This window comes from Apaloderma vittatum, unplaced genomic scaffold (assembly GCF_000703405.1).
Source record: "Apaloderma vittatum isolate BGI_N311 unplaced genomic scaffold, ASM70340v1 scaffold34826, whole genome shotgun sequence".
Taxonomy (NCBI): domain Eukaryota; kingdom Metazoa; phylum Chordata; class Aves; order Trogoniformes; family Trogonidae; genus Apaloderma; species Apaloderma vittatum.
Genome location: NW_009720750.1, coordinates 2,725 through 20,454, shown reverse-complemented (window position 1 = coordinate 20,454; position 17,730 = coordinate 2,725). Strand labels below are relative to the sequence as shown.

Sequence of the window (17,730 nt, the reverse complement as noted above, 5' to 3'; positions counted from 1 at the left end):
ACCCTGCAAGTCTCCCTTCTATCTATTGCCACAGCTCTTAAAATCAATTGCTTGACTTCCTCCCCCACATGCTAGTGCTAGACACATCTAGCACTAGCACACATCTCTTCTTTTCTAAATTTTAATTCTTTTGTTACATGAAAGGTCTCAGACAGCCCTAGTTTTAAGGCCCAAACTGACACTGGAGGTCTCCTGCCTCAAGAGCTAAGCAAGACAGTTTTTCATACTGCCATTATTCATGCTGTTCCTATCAGTTGCCATTGCCACAGCAAGGTGTGATCGGAGTTTTTACGAAGGGATTTGTTGCTACTAGGGGGGAGGCAGAAACAATGACAGTGTTTCCCACATGCATGTACGCAGCCCCGCACACACAGCATAGTGCAGCCAGCAGCAGTTCACGCTTTGTGCTGCCGAACCATCCCTGGCCCAGAGGCACTGCAACAGCAAAGATCGGTCTTGGTCCGCTGAGGCATTGGTTTTCCTCCTGGTATTTCCACAAGAGCCCAGGATGCAGTCAGTGTCTATGGCTGAATTTATACCTTGGCTTTCTGACGAATGCAAAACTGAAGTGAAACTATAAAGCTTCAGAAGGACCCATTTTCACAAGGGCTGTCCTGAATGCAAGTCAGGGTCCTGACCTTGCTTAGAGGTCTGTCCCAGTCCTGTGAGATACTCAAATTAATCACAAACTTCTTTATTTAATTTATTCATTTAATTTTAAAAGATACAAAAGTTCGCACTGCAGGAAGGCTGTTCGCAGTGTAGATGTGGTTGGAGATTAATGAAACATTGAGCAATTTGGTTGTATTACTAGCTAGAATGCATCTACCTGACTTCTTAGCACCAGTTCACAGTGAAAGCAATAGATGAGCCAACACACTAATCTGTATTGGCAAAAAATATCCTGCCTACACTTCATCAAGTCTGGAAGTTAGAAGGCTAGCAGGTCTGGGTCCAGCAAAGGAAAACTGGATTTTACACCAAAGATTTGTTTTCCTGGCAGAATAAAAACCAGTTCCTCTGCTAAAACTGGCTGGGAACTTTTCATCAGTGCTTTTTGTGTTTGTGTTTTCTTTGTTGTTGTTGGGGTTTTTTTCCCCCTTTTTTTCTTTTTAATATTTTTTCTTGTTTTTCCTGGATTATTAAGTCTTCCAAATCAGCTTTCTTCAGGAAATTCCAGGAATGAAGTATTTTCCATCAGAAGACTCCAAACAAATACAGAGATGTTGATGTTAATCTGGATCCATTGCTGTTAATCTAGGTTCCACTGGGCTGCTAAAGCAATATTAGAGTAGTAGTTCTAAAGCCTTATGTCCTTGACCTTACAGTCTGATGCCTTCTGGCTGGACTATATCTCCTTTGATTATCCACTGTCTATTGTCTAGATGAGCTGCTTTTGTATATAAGGAGAAAGTAAATTTGAAGTATGGGAGATGCAGGGCTGCCTAAAGGCAGTGTGTGCACTTTCAAATCACAATGTAGTACACAAACTTCTAGCAGTTTTTTCTTCTAGTATTTTATGAATTACTCTTTCCATCCTTTCCAGACTGCTGTAGGAGTCAAAGCAACTGACCTACAAACAGATTGGAGAGGACTTTCCTGGAGGTGAAAATGCTAAATTTTTTCTTTCTCTAGTTTTGTACACAGACACAGTTAATAGTGTGGGTCAACTGGTTGTGTGGTTATATACTTAAGTATGTAAATGCTGAGAACAAGTATTGCATGATAAAGATTGGAAGAGTCAGGACTGGAAGAGAAAGGGAGTGATTCTTGGAGTGGGGGTGTATTTGTGGTTGGGAGTTTTTTGTTGCTTCTTTTTTTTAACCAAACCTGATTGCTACAAGCATGGTCCTGTGTGTCTGACAGTACTGGGTTATCAATATGAGTGAATTCTTTTAGCTTCTTGCTAGTGTCTCTGGTGTTTATTCAAAATATTGCTGTTGCTGAGATTATCTAATGCAGTGTCTAATGCTAGAGAGTCTGAGTGAGTGCGGATTGGCATGAACATGGTGAGAACACTGCATGCGTATTCAGTGAAGATGTCCCAAACATCTTGTCTTTGTCCTCTTTGCAACAGCAGATACATATCTGTGGGGGTGTGAATCTTGATAGCCATTCTATTGTGGAAGGAAACTGTCTGCTTCCTATAGTTGATAAGTGTATGTGCATGTACATTCTGTTCTTCATCCTCTCTTTTTCCCCTTGGATGTATCTGTAGGCATAGATATCTTCAAGGAGGGCCATCAGAAGTGGTATTAGTTATGCCCACAGACAAGTTTTGAATGTTAGAGGCAGAGGCTATGTCTGTAATCAGCATTGCACAATCCCAGATAGGTGGTTAACGAGCATTCAGTGCAGTCTCTCTTCTATGCTTAACTGCACACAAATGTAGTTTCAGCAAGGTCACGTGAAACAACTTTGATGAGCAAATATGCCTTTCTATGATGGTCACCCAGCATGTCCGTATGATCAAATCAGTTCTCCCAGGAAGCTGGTTCCCAGTCTGGAGGCATAGCTTCTATTTCAGCTGATGCCCTACTTGATTTAATGTGAAATCTTGTAGTATTTACCCTGAATTCTTCTGGTTTATTGCCTTAGTTCTCCTTGAAGTTAGTAATCTTTTTTTCTTTTTTTCTTTTTTATTTTTCCCCCCCCTTCCTGGGCTGTTTGAGTTTAGTCTTTTTTTTTTTTAAAAAAAAAATCTTTTTCCTTCCTGGGCTGCCACAGCAACACATGGTGACAATAAGACAGATGGTGGCAAGATTAACCCTGTTTGGTGATTTTGCTCTTTCCCTTTGTAGTATTGGAGGCGATGGGACCCTGGAGACCCAGGCTACTTTACCCAGTGAGTATCCTAGAAAATCGACATGAGAAAAAGTGAAAGGAGAGTTTTACTCTGAAAATAGTATAAGTGGATGCTAGGAAACACCTGGAACTGGTCACCTTTCCTTGCGAAAGGTGAGGGATGCCCATCTATTGTGGATATGCACAGCTCATGTGAGTCACAGCTGAAACCCAGACTGTCCTGACCAGCTGTAAAGTTGATTCAACCCCTCCACATCACAGGATCTGCATGTGATTGTATTGTCCTTTTGACAGAAATGATTAGGAGTAAATGTGCTGAAAGTGACAGAAGTTCATGGCAGACCTGCTCCTCCCTTATTGCATTTTGTGCTTTCAGACAACTGACTGTAATGTGGGTAAATGAAAGGTTACAAAACAATTAGTCATCCATCTAGCTAGGGTTGTTGACAAGACTATGGTTCATCCTAAAGATTTCAAGTTGCTACACTGCACTGAAAAAAATAAATCTAAAAATACTATAAATTTCTTGTCCTAGTGTTCCAAGTAATTGGTTCCTGTAGTTGCCACAGAAACCATTAAGTGGTCAGTGTGACCACAAATTGGAAGGGACTTGGTTCACAATTGTTCATCTGCTTGTATGGGATCCACACTGTGGAGCACTTTGACAGTACCTGCCATTGTTGGTAATAAAATCTGATGTGTTTTGTCTTGTACCATGCACGTCATTATGTTTAAAGAAAAAATAGAAGGCGCACTTCATTTATGCATTATAGATGAGATTCTATAAAGATGTTTCAGACAGCACTACAGACTCAGTAACAATAACAGTTTTCAGATATCACACTTCCCCACTGAGAGTTTCGGTGAAATCTAGAAATGTGAATAAAAATCACTTGTCTCCAATAAATATTATGATCTTGATCTTGATGGGCTACCTGGAAGGAGTGGGAGGTAAAGGGCCATATCCAGAGCATCTGGTTCTGGTACATGAAGATACTCTGACACTCAAATTCAAGACTGGGAAGTTGCCTGGTACCTGTGTGCCTCCTGGGCTGCCAGACCCTGACTCCTCAAGGCCATGGGGAGAAATGGGAGTACTGCCGAGTTTTCAACAGTAACTGGAGTCTCCAAAGCAGGTGTATCTTAGCTTCTGTAAGGTCACAGTGAAGGAGGAAAAAGACTGGGTCTATATTCTCACCACTCGATTGGCTTGCGCTTCTGTGAGAGATGATGCTGCCAGTTGTACTATGGATGGCTAAACATCATGTTTTTTCTTTTTAAGATATCTTGAAAAAATTCAGTCCGAACCTCTTTGGATTCTCCACTGGCAACTCTAAGGAAACAGCTGGGTTCAACGTTGCAGAAGGAGGTGCCACAGCACGGTAAGCACGATCACAACTAAGAACAGGCAAAGGGGTGAGACCTGATGGACTGGCAGATTATCTTTGAAGCACATGTTAAGGCTAAGTTAATAGTGATGACCTACTTGTACTGAGCATGTTTCTGTGATCTGATTATTTTTTTTTAAATTCAATATTTGGGGGCTTTATTTGTATCTTATTCTCAATTAGAGACAAACTTCCTTCCTTTTTTTGACTTCTGCCTGGAATTTCTGAATCAATGCCTTATTGATGCATCTAAGCCTACCAGTAGCTTATTCTGCCCAGCCTTCAGTAAGCAGGTCCCTCCTTCACTGTCAGGCCATATCTGGTATGAGAAAAGTATCATGAGCATCTCTCATTTATTCCTTGATTTCTGGGATGTGTGCCTTAAGTTAACAAATAAAAGCCCTAATGGCATTAAGAGCTATCCGTGTTTACGGTGCAAAGAAAAAGAATGGAATGAACAGCTAGGAATTAATTTCTTTCTTCCGAAGAAGAAAAACTTCACTAGTCTGTTAAGGACCAAAATGTGTATTGCATACACTGTGCCTGCTGTATGGATACTCACGGTATTTGTTTCCAAGGCTTTCTTTAGAACAGTCATTAAATTTACTGCAAGAGAGCTTCAGGATAGCTGGCAATGCTTGTATGGCTACTAAATACTTCATGGGTGGCCTGAGCAAAGACTCTGGGTGATTGATATGGTTCTGGGAATCCAAATAATGTAACCATATGGGGAGAGGCAGGACTTATTAGCTCAGGCACAGTCTTACTCTAGTATATCAAGAGCTGAAATTTCCAGCTGGTGTCTCAGCATGGTTTGTGCTTCAGCCTGTGGACGTTGCATCCTGCCCAGAGCTGGACTGAGACTCTCCAGCCTGGCAGATCCACAGTGTAAGCAATATCTTCCATACATAAGATAAGCCATAGGAATTTAAGGCCAGATCAGGAAGGCTGGAGTTAGGTGGCCATTTTCTGTGTAAGCACCAAACTCCTCCCCCACTAGATTTCTAAGTGAGTTATGCAACTAAATGTCTCTGTGCATCTGGGCTTTAGTGGTTTTCTCCAAACAAAACACACTTAAGCCAACTCTGGGACGGGAAGAACTCATCCCAGTTGCCTGCCACTTGGCAGCCATCCTAGTTGAAGCCCTTTCAGATCAGATTACTCACTTGTGCAACTGCTGCTGATCTTGGTCCTTCTGTGTTTGCTCATCCCTTTTGAGGCATCGCTTTCCATGTACTGATTTCTGCTGATCCTAAGATTCCCTGAAATGAGGAGTGGGGAGCATATGATGTGCTTTCAGAGCATGCATCTAAAATGCTTCTGTCCTCTTTCTGCAGCCAGATGCCAGCCCAAGCACGTGAGTTGGTGGAGCTAATGAGAAGCAGCTCGGTGAGTGGAACTTGGGCCACCCCTCAATGCTCCTGTGTTCTCTGGGAGATGACTTTAATTAATGGGATACTTGAGTAGTGAAGAGTGCTGCTGTAGTGATGGAAGAAAAGTCGATGTCCTTGTCTCTGGTGTGTTTTCCAAGGTTAATGTGCCACAGGGATCAACCTCTAGGAGATAATAATTTACATGTGCAAATCTGTGCAGGTAATGTGCAAACACACAAGGCAGAGACTAGAGTAGGGTGCAGTGTGGCAAGTTGTAATATTGGTAGTGAGGAAGAGGAGAGATCTGAAGGCTCTGAGGAGATCACAGGACTGCTTAGTTGAGCAGCAGAATTCAAAGTGGAGGTCATAAAGACTGAGTGTAAAATTACTAGAGCGGGCACCTGGTGACCACACTTCGTTCTTGGGTCTGGGAAATGGCAGTACTGGGGAGGGGGGACAACTGAAGTCTTCCCAGGAGATTAGTGCCTCTGAAACTCTGTTCTGAACAGGCAAGTGATTAATCAGGGGCCAGAAACGTCAAGGTTGGGTGAACCCCTGTCGCACCAGAAGGTCTGGGGGAATTAGAAGGGCTTCTAATGTTGTGGACCAGCCTGCTCTGCCAGCTCCACTGAGGGCTATGAAGGGCACCAAAAAGATGAGTTGCTTTTGATTCAGCAGCTGCTGCTGTAGTCTGGGGTGGGAGAAAACCAAGGCTGCCCTCCTCCAAGTGTTGGCTGAATTTGAACAGATCACTGGGTGTGAGCTGTCATTTCAGGGAGAGCACCCTGTAAGGGAACGGGAGTGCCTGGTGCTCCTTGGCTTGGGCTGAATGGGAAAGGAAGGTACTGAGTAAGCAGGATTTGTCAAAACTTGTCTCTCCGTGCCAGCACTCTTGATGGATGCTGCATGCTAACCGCACTGTCAGTTACTCTGCATTACCGATTGTTTGGCAGACTGAACGGAGCTGGCATGGCTCTTCAATACAATAGTACATGGCTCTAGAGCTTTGTTTTATCCACTGCTTTTTATGCATCTTTAAAAAGGGGGGGAAAGTCCCTGCCACGATTTGCCTCTTCATGAAAGTCTTTCCAAGCAAAGTGCTGGTTAAGGAGGAGAATTCAGACCTGTGGGTGATTCCCAGGCCCTTCCTCTATTTGTGGGATCCTTTTGCAGTTGTTTGTTATGTAAATGCACCGCACTAAAAATAGTTGCCTTTGATTCTTTTCTTTATACTGAACGTTACAAAATGTTTTGATGAGACCCAGCTCTCAGCAGCGCCTATTGTTAGCTTGCAGTGACGTGGGTGCTGCAGCTGCCCTTATATGAGCTCAGTGAAGTCACCAGCCTCCTGGACTCTTCTATTTTAATCCAGCTGTCTGTTCCCCGAGGCACCCCTTGCCCCTCCTGGCCATGGGGTAATACTTGCCCAGCTGGCAGGGATCCCCAGTAGCTCCAGTTCCACAGCTCCATGAGTCACTCCAGCATCGCCTCCCACACAGCTCTGTCCCTGCACTGCCTGCCGTGTTCGGCTATGGCTGGCAAATCTCTCCTGCTCGCCCCTGTCCTGAAGCTAGCATTCATTTAAGCACACTTGCTGCCACAGATACATTTCCATGCTTGGCTACCCTCACAGATCTTGTCTGCTGAAGGGGATTTCCATACAAAAAGCCAAGGTGAATTGCAGCTAGACTAGTAAACAGTTCACATTTTTCCCCTGACAGATGCCTTTCTTCTGCTGTCTTAACTCAGCATGCCCCCTTTCTCTGTTCTGCCACACCATCTGTACCCCGTTTAGCCCCACTTGTGAATGCTACCTCTGCATGCCTAAGCAATGGATGCTGCAATCTCTTTATTTTGTGTGCCACTAGAAAATTAACTTCAAGGAAGACTGGAAGCTGATCACTGTCCTCATTGGAGGCAATGACCTATGCCAGTACTGCTTGGACAAGGTTTGTATCTCCGAATTCGGCATGCTCATCCAGGCACTTGGCAAGCGACCAGCCCCTTTCTCTCTCTCAGCAAGCCCAAAGTCCCTCTTTGTTTAAAAAGCACTTAGAAGCCCTGTTCCTTTTGTCCTTATTGTATCAGAAATAAGTCTACAGCTTTTAATACTGGGGCACTGTAGCTCTGGAGTAATGTGTTACTTAAGAACTAACAGCCTGCCCTATATTGAATGTAACACCAAGGATAAACTGAAGAGCTGTCCCAGCCTAACTGGACAGAAGAAATCAAGACAGCGTGGTGTCTTAGGCATGTTGTTATGGGGATGAAAGTGAAGTCTAATTCTGTAAAGCATCTCCACGCAATAATTACTGAGGATGCTCAGTTCTTGCTTCAGAAAGACACCAGAAGAAATAGCATCAATTTATAGTGAAAAAGACATCTTTTCTCTAGCTCTCAGTGGTCATCCCCTCTGAAAAGGTTTCGTAGCACAGACCAGGGGTCTGGACCCCAGCTCATTGAAATGATCAGGGACTGTCCTCTCAGTTTAGCTCACTTTACTTTAGATGCTGCTGCCTGGGACCTTTGACCCTACAGCTACCCCTCTGTGACTACTATCACAAAGTCATTTTGCCTGTGGGATTTGGGGACTTGACTGTGTCCATATCAATTTCCTCAGAATCACAGTTAAAAAAAAGAAAAAAAAAGGTTTTGCTCTGTTTGTAAGACAAGCTAATCTGGTCTGAGTCCCATAAAAGACAACATGAAATCCAAAAATATGATTTATACAGTCATTCATCAGGCAAACACTCTGCCAAGAACTATTGTACACCTCAGGATTTTCTAAAGAGATTAAGGGAATATGTTAGCAACGTAGAGACACAATCACTATATAACCTGTGTGCATGTGACAATAAACCTCTTGCTCTGAAAATATGTCTGTCAACACAGGCAAAAGGGAGCACTGAGTCAGTACGTCATCTCATGGACTGTCTTGCAACTAGAGAGTGTGGACTCGTTTGTTCAGGCAAAAGAATTAAACCTCTTGGTTCCTGAAAGAAGGCTGATCCATTTTTTTTTTTGTATTTTTTTTTTTAAATTACGCAGGAAACCTATTCAGTGCAAAAGTATGTGAAGCACCTTCAGGACACACTGGATATTTTCTATGAGGAGGTAAGCTTTTAAGATATCCGAGCAAGCTATGTTCCTGGCAAGCATACTGATGTTTTCGTCACCTCTGATAGACTGTCAGTGATTCTGTTTCATACAAGGTCATCTTCCAAATAGCTGGAGTCAGCTAGCTCCTCAGCACCACAGTTCAACAACTGTATTAGATAATACCCTGAAAGTGGGCTGCAGTTTCAGGAAAACTGTGTTTCACGGTATTTTTGCAGTGGACCAAACGTAGCACAATCCTGCTGTCAGTTTTGATGGCTAAACCAACTGTACAGAGTTTCATTTAGTGAAAATAGAAGTGCCCCAGGGGGTGAAGCAGTGTTACAGCTAGTTTGTACTAGCTGCTGGGAATTTTTTGGCTGATGTCCACAGTATGTCTCCCTCCCCCTCCCATTATACACCATCTCTGCACATGCCATTGGTTGCAGTCGGTGCAGTTTGCACTGACTCCTGACCTATGGATGACACTTCTTTCTCACTTTATATCGGTATCATGTTCTGTGATTTGGTATATCTGGTCATTATAATCCCTGCAGCTCCCAAGAGTCTTTGTCAACATGGTGGAGATACTAGACATTTCTGTTCTGCGTCAGATTGCAGCAAGCTCTTCGGAGTGCGCAGCGGTAATGTAAGTGAGCAAAACAGGTCTTTGCTTTTAAAGTGCTATTTTTTTGGATCAAGATAAACTACTTCTACAGTAGGACATCCACACTGAGCTTTCCAGGCTACCTTTGTTGCAGTCATTACCTGATGCACTAGTTACCCTCAGCTTTCTCTTACTTCTTCCAATACTTCAGCTGGAAGGCATGTGCCCATAGATAGCGGAGTCGGCACTTTTCTCAGCTGTAAGGCAGCCTTGTCACAGCACAAGCCTCCATATAATTGCCTTACTATAGGACTTCAAAGCCTTTTTCTGCCCAGCCATTCACTGCTCAGCAGCACGAGCTGGCATCCCTGACACCTCTCCTTGTTATTCAGTGCTGTATTACTTATGGTACAAGCTGGGCTGTGTACAGCACATTGTGCACTCACGACTGGGAAGAACATTTCACATCTGATGGGAGAAATTAAAATCCTAACTCAAAGAAGACTGAGTGATTTGTTTTAGAAAACAGCAGTACCTTTACAGAGGTTAGCATGAATTTGAAAATTCTCTTTAAACTAGCAGAGAAAGGTATAACAAAGGCCAGTGGTTAGAAGCTGATGCCTAATGAATGCAAATGAAGCTCAGCACAGATTTTTAATAATAGAAGTGATTAACTACTGGAACACACTAAAAGGGAAGACAATGAATTGACTGTCTTGCTTGATGTCATCATACTCATTCCAAGCACATTCTTAGAGGATGCATTTCAGTGAAGCACAAGTTATTACCTCTTGATATGGGAATAACAGAATAAACCACAAGTCTAAGGAGTCAGACTACATGAAGAATTAGTCTTTTCTACCTTTAAACCCCCAGATTTCTGAAAATCTGCTGTAAGCCTATACGTAGGGTTTGGGGGTTTTATTCTAACATACTTCTCTGCTGATATGTGGCATACTAAACACTTCCATGTTTGACTCAGAGTTGTGGATTCTGCAGCTCTTACCAGCTGTGACAGGTGTTCACTTTGAAAAGTCAGTCAGAAGGCTTTTTTTTTTTTCCTGAGGTATTTGTCTCTTTCTGAGCCAACAAGGTGACTGTCCTTTGGCATGTGAGCTTTGAGCACCCATCCTGATCATCTTGAAACAGACAATTCTTCTTTGCTGAAGAGTTGCATAGACTATTCCAGGCTGGATTTTAATTCTAGTGTTTCTTTCATTGTAGGAATGTTTGCCAGTGTTTCTTAAACCCTGAGGAAAATTCTTCTGAACTACAAGAAATTATGAGAGTTAACAGAGATTTTCAGGTAACACCTTGATTCTGTCAGTGGTCATCTTCACTCATGTCTTTTTATATTGCTCCCTTCACTGCCCATCCTCTCGTGCGTATCCTCAGCAGGACAGAGAGGTATAACTGGGAAACAGCTTGGCTACAGTCTAACTAAAACCCCTGCAGCTCTTTCTACACTGCTTTATGATTTGACCTCCATTCTGAGCTAGAGGCAGAACGAGACTGGTTCTGTTTCCAGTCGTTGTTTCAGCAGCTGAAAAGGAGTTACAGATGATGGCTGTTCTGTTGACGTGTGTTTGTCCATTACGAATCCAATGAATAGCTCACATGAATTAACATGTCACTGCAAGGATGACGAATTACCTTGCATCTGCTCTTTTGTGGTAACTCTTAGCAGAGAAAATTAACTAAACCAACCCGATATTCCTTTCTTTTGCCACAGGCTGAGATCGTGCACACAGATATCTTACCATGGGTCAGGTTGCTGTCTCAGAGTAACTTTTCATAGCCTCAGGCATAAGATTCACTCAAGTGTAACAAAGGGTATGAATAGGTATTGGAGCAGAAGGTATTTCCATCATTCTATACTTCAAATACAGAATCACTGTATCAGTTCACATTACGTTGTCCAGTCCTCTATTCTGGCTCTGGCAGTGGATGTGGTTTGAATCTGACAATGCTGACAAAAATCTATCTTGGAAAATACTTCTGTAAACCCACCCAGGGGGATATTTTTCTTAACTAGGGAAGTGAGGTTAGGAACATTTTGAGATGTGACCAAGAGCATTAAAATTTATACTCATGCGCTGGCAGGTAACAAGGTGTTATTTTCTTTATGTATATGAATGTCTATTGCCATAACTTTCAAAAGTGGTAGGTGACTTTTCAATGCTGAAGTTTTATTTTACTTCAAGCACACCTTTCTGAAAAATCAAGTGCACTTCTGTTGCAAGCTGGCCTTATGAACCCGCTTGTCAGTTCTAAAAATTTTGGCCTTCCTTTTTTTAAAATTCTTTCCAAATCTGACTCAGGTATGAACTGGTTTGAGTTTTGTTGTTATTGTTTTTGGTTGTATTTTTTTAAGCAAGCTACTTTACATTTGAAATAATCCTTGTTCTATGCATTTTCCTCATCAAATATCTCCATGAACCAATTTATTTTCTTAGCCATTCCCTGGACTGCTTTATACACTATTCAGCTGGATTTACTCTAATAATTTATGGCTTCCTAAATTGAAAAAAGTGTAACATGCATGTTTTTTGATAGCCAACAAATGTTAGATGAACCTTTTAAGTGATGTTTCTGTTTCCAACCATGCAACTCCATACAGGCTGAAGCCTTACAGCTGATCAACAGTGGTCGGTATGAAAAGCGTGAGGACTTTGCAGTTGTCATGCAGCCATTTTTCCGAAACACTTTGTTGCCTCTGGATAGTGTAAGTCCTTTTTTTTCTTTCCCATTGCTTAAGGATCAGTATCTTGATTTCTCTAAGGCAGTAAAATCTGTGCCACAAGGACTGTGTTTTCTTCTCTTTGCACAGTCTAGCAGCATAAAGTGGAATCTGTAATAAGAGTAATGGAAAAGAGAGGAAAGGTGGTGCTGCCTGTGAAGTAAAATGGCTTTAGGAATCATTTGTAGGGTGAATTCATTAAACTTAAGCACCCTCTGACTTCATCTAAACTGCGTGTTGGTACCTCTGTTGGGGGCTTGGTTGGCACTCACCACAATTGTCTTCTGATCTAAGTTATGGAATATGTTCAGGTTTCCTTCACATGGAGGCCAGTAGGTGTATGTCTGGCTCATCCCAGCCTGGAAACAGGAAGCAGCCTTTGAAGCCAAGCACTGATTCTCTTTCTTTACTCCAGCCTTATCATAATGTATGCTGTGTGTTTGGGGATACAAACATTCAGCATAGTCAAACTCACTCAGTTTTGCATAGTACTAATTCTTTTGTCATATCACCCCTGTTTTGTTCTGGTAGCCTTCAAGTCCAAAGAATGGTTACCATATTGATACCGATGAGGCAAAATTTCCCTAAGACAGATATTTCCCACAAACGGATAAGCGCATGATTTTTTATGCTGCCTAAAATTCAGCACCTGAAAGATTGTAAATCTGAGTTGTGGAAGTTAAACAAGCAAGAATAAGCAACGAGTTTTCTGTCAGTTCTGAGCAGGGTGGAGTGTGGGTCAACACAGTCTGCATAAGAGCTGCGACTGTTGGTTTAATGACAAATTTAGGTCTGTTATGAAAATTGCTGTGTGAAGTTGAGCAGGTTGCATCACTAGAAGGTTTCAAGATGCAGTAATCAGCCCACAGTCAGGAGTACCTAAGTGTATTTGCAGTATCAAAACATAAGCATATTGCCTTTAGGAAGAAACCAAAATTATCAGGTGGGTATGTCAAGTCCAGTGCACTATTAGACATAATATGTCAAATCTCAAAGGTTGAAATGTGCTGAGAAATACATTTTTGCTTTTGTTGCAGAATGGCAAGCCAGATCTGAGTTTCTTTGCTGCAGACTGCTTTCATTTCAGTGTAAAAGGCTATGCTGAAATGGCCATGGCTCTCTGGAATAATATGGTAAGAGATTACAGCCCAGATCCCTATGTGTCTGTGGTAGCAGTCCCTATAGAAGATTGAGAAAGGTGTCTGAAACAAAGCACTATGCAAGAAATAACCTTGAGGAGGGCTGCTTAACTAAGAGACCCTTTTTCAGTACATATTGCTTAGGAACACAGTCCAAAGCAACCATATTGCATAAAACAGTGTAAGTTGTGCTCATTCAAAGTCAGAGATCCTGAGAGTCTTAATATAATGAAAAATTTCCATCTTGTTTTGTAAATAACTTGCATTAAGGCAAACAAAATCAGCCTGGTTAAACCTCCTCTGATGAATTCAGTTAGATTTATTAGGAAAACGTACATATGACTGAATATTTCTGCCATTAATAGTGTGGACATGTTGTACCACCCACTCTAGTATCTGAAGCAATTCTAGTAGAGTCACTGAAGCTAATGAGGGGCTGAAATCACACCTATGATGCTTCTGCTTGCAGTCACATGCCTTCTGTCATTTTGGGGGAAATGATAGCTCTTGAATAGTGCTGGTAAAGTAAGAGGCGTGCACTGAACTTGATAACTCCAAGGTTTCAGAACCATAATGTTTCCCATGGTGGAAGGAAGACTATAACATTTTCATGCCAGAGTGACATTTCCCTCTCTTGTCTCATAAACAGCGGTACCCAAATATGCTGTGATAGAAATCCTGTATCCTGGTTCCTCCAAGAAAGAAGCATAAATGGAGGAGAATTTCTTTTCAGTTTAAGTAAAAGTTTGAGCAAGATAAGAAACTTACAGGATATTCTGGAGTGACCTTGAGCACAAGGACTAGGAGATGCAGGACAGAAATCTGTGCAGTTGCCCAGAGTAGCATATGAGCTGTAGGTCTGGGGTTACAGAAAGCAGTAGACGTACAGTGCATGCACATGCTCTGAGTAATTGATCTGTGCATGTACAACAAATCTGCCTGTTTTCCATCAGGCTTTCCTCTCTGGGCTCCAGATGACAGCAGTATGGGTAGGCTTCATGTTGTGGTAGCTCAAACAGGGCTAATGGTGGCCCAGAAACCTCAGGCATTTGAATGCATTCAAATTGAGTATGGTTGCAGAAGAAAAAAAGACGGTACCTGGACATATGGTAGCTTTAAACTTGGTTTCCATTGCCACGTAGTGTTTCCATTGGCCATTACTCATTCCTGAATCACCATCAGTCCTTTTTCTATGCCACCACAGTTTTAGTCTGTCCAGACTGTCACTCATTTCCTACACATGCAAGGATATTGACACAAAGCTTTCTACTGGGGTGGCGGGGATCACGTTCTAACTGCTGCAAAGCTCAGCTATGCCTTCCCATAGAGATCTGTCAGTCTGTGCCAACTGAAGATTTTACTGTTTACTATTTTAATCTACTTCTTGTAACACATCGCTCCTTTTCACTCACACAGCCCATGTACGGTGAGGCTGTGCAAACTTGCTGTAAGGCCGTATTGTTTTCCTCGTTCCCTGAAAAGCTCAGCAGGCTCTAGGCTTAGGGCCAAATGACAGGGATTCTTGTCCGTACACATAAAGGGCCAGACTGTGCCTGGCCACTGCGTGGGTATGCAGGGATGGGGATGGCTTAAGGAGCCTTTTCCTCACCACGATGTTCTTTGCCCCTTTTTGCATTGTGCAAAGAAAAGCATGCTCGTGCTCTCTGAAGTCAGGGCTCTGTAGTCTTAAGGGGCCCCCACTGGTCCCAAATCCACCCCATTGATCCCCTGGCCCAGAAGAAGAGCACACGGACAATATGTTTAGCTTTCTTCCAGAAGTTGCCCTGTACACTCATGGACGTGGGGTTACTGTCATCTTCAAAGCTCAGAAGCTAGCGCTCCCGAGGAGCAGATCACATAGGAATGAAGCAAGTATGCTGGGCTATAGAATTTTGCACCTTATCATTCTTTGTCTGGGCTCTGCGCCAAGTGCCCTGGCACGGGGAGTATTGCAATTATCTATAAATAACCAATCATGCTGCAGACAGAATGATATAGGATATGAGCCACATATCTTGCAAATAACCACATCAGAATTTGTGCTGTTCCCTTTAAGATGCAACAAGGCCACCAAATTCAGGCTTCACAACGTTAGCTGGTGGGCAAGCCAAGCGATTAAGACTCATATGTGAGTCCAATAGGACCCCTCGACAGTCGGCAAAACCTGGCATTCTGTTCTGCTTCTTGTCTTCTCTCCACTTGTTCACTTTATTCCCTTCCCTAGTCAGGTTTTGCTATGGCTCATTATCTCTTCATTTTTCAGTCTCTATTCCCCTTTTTGCCTTTTTTTTTTTTTTTTTAAACTGGACTGAAGAGAAAGTATTCCCAGTGTTTCCATATGGGATCTTATGAACAGAATTTGTTTCTTCTGTGTTGTGTTGACCTTGTTGTGGTATTGTTTCTCTCCAACACACAGATGACATTTTAATCACTTGAGGACAGTAAATGCACAAATAGACAATAGCAGAAGCACCAGCACTCCTCTGTGTTGTATTCCCTGAAGTGTTGGATGACAGCTCTGTGGTTCTCTGTTGGCCAGTTCTGAAGTCATTACTTCAGATATGTCCATGCATGGTTAAAAACACTTCAGTTAACACGACTGAGCAAGTCTCTACTCATTAGCTGCCACAGCTTAACTATGGTGGCCGGTGGTATACATACTCCTAGCCAACCACAAATGCTGTGCTATTAGCCTGGACATATTTTGAGTTTGAAACGGACTTTGAGGTGAGCCTATGGGCAGCTATTACAACTTAGCTTACTTAGTATAAAAAGCTCTATTTAACTCAGTTCTTCTAATCTTGTGAAGTTAGCCTCAGCTAAAACTCCGAGGGTATTTCTGAGTGAAGACCGCAAAGGTTGGCACCATCTTGTCCTGTCTCTCTAACTCTATGTCATTTCTGAAGTCAATTTTGTCACCGTCATACCTAAACATCTTTCTTTGAATACTGTGCTAAGTAACATGACTAACATCTGTCATATGTGAGGTTGCTGGGTTTTGATTTTTGTTGTGGTTTTTTTCTTACTTTGTGGTTTATACTGGCATTTGAGATGCGTATGTGGGAGAAATGGGTGTATAGTGAACGAATTTGTTTTAGCAGAATATTTAAAGCATGTGGTATTCAGAGTTATTTTCTCCTCCACTCAGTGCAAAAGGAGGAAAGGTTTCTCCTGGTTTTTGCTTCCTGAGGGAGTGTTTTCCTGCAGACAGTACATCAGATTCTCAATGTCTTCAGCTCATGAGCGTTAAAATCTTTGGAAACTTTCCTGTGATGCACCTTCTACCACATTTTTTTATTGCTGCAAGCACCAAAAGCTAGGATAAATAGTTGTAACCACTCAAGTCTGGAGAGTCTGAGAAAGAAAAAAAGTCATCACTACATTTACTATTTCTTTTCTCTTCTCCAGTTGGAGCCAGTTGGTGAAAAGCAGACTTACAACAACTTTACCTATGACAGATCAAAACTCAAGTGTCCAAATCCAGTAAGTAAAGGCCAGGATGTCCATACTCTCCATTAATGACTTTTATTTTTCTCCTTTCTTCTTATTAGTAAAATTCTGTAAATTAGTTATCTTTATGAAGGCTTTAAATAGCTAAAATGTATTCCTGTTTTGTTACACATGGAAAAATCTACTTAAAATATAATGAAAAAAAAATCCTCACTGCAGCGAAAAGCCTCTCATTTAAGTCACTTCCATTTAGTCGTCTGCAGCAAACAAATTTGCAGTGATGCTGTCACTCTCTGAGTTGGCTCCTTTTTTTGTTCTGAGAACTTCCAGGCAGTAGTGTAGGAAAGCATTTGAGCCAAGATGGACAGAAAGCAGAAAAAGCTGGTAATCTGTCTCAAGTCTGACTGCTCCTATCTGGGAAGGGGTGATGGCATGTTGTTCGAATGCTGCCTGTTGAGTGTGCTCTGTGGTCAGTAAAACATTTTGCTCTTCCTTTGCAGGAGAAACCTTTTCTTTCCACACTGAGAAATGGTGGATTCAGAAGTTCAGATCTCAACTTGGAGAAAACCAAACATTCAGTCCCCTACTGGGCTGTCATTGTGGCTGCGGTAGCTGGAGTCCTAGTGGGCTCATTGATCATCTGGCTTGTGTCAGGAAAAAGAGCAAAGAGGCGCCAACGTAAGACTGGCACAGAAAAGAACATTAAACTAACAACGCTGTAAAGCAAGTGGAACAAATGTCTGCCTCTACTGAGGCTGCTCTCTGGTGTGACACAGACAGCAGCAGAATAAAAAAACTGTTGGATATAAATAACGCTTTTTGGTTTGCCGGGGATTTTGAGGCTCAATAATCTTGATCAGAAATGTACTACAGAGTTAGCTTTGGCACATCCGTCAAGCTGAGGATGAAGTTCAAAGCATTACAGCTTCTTTAGTCTTGGATGCAATTCTCCATTCCATGAATATTATTCAGGATGTCAGTTGTTTGCATGAAGTGAGAAAACTTGTTCATGTATCTTGGCACCTTAATTGTGCCTCTACCCTTCTTTCTTCTAAAATTGTATATAAAATGCTATTCCATGATTGCAATCTGGTATTCCCCAACAGCAAGGTAAGACAGATAAAAAAGGAAA

General features: G+C 42.2%; 1 protein-coding gene across 1 annotated transcript; it reads left to right on the top strand.

The window, feature by feature from the left end:
- The first annotated feature begins 10,461 nt into the window (after positions 1–10,461).
- Positions 10,462–17,320, top strand: PLB1 (phospholipase B1). Its single transcript, XM_009871112.1, has 5 exons — positions 10,462–10,575; positions 11,890–11,994; positions 13,047–13,142; positions 16,557–16,631; positions 17,099–17,320. The coding sequence occupies exons 1-5, from the start codon at positions 10,552–10,554 to the stop codon at positions 17,318–17,320; spliced, it is 522 nt and encodes a 173-aa protein (XP_009869414.1). The 5' UTR covers positions 10,462–10,551.
- The last annotated feature ends 410 nt before the right edge of the window (positions 17,321–17,730 follow it).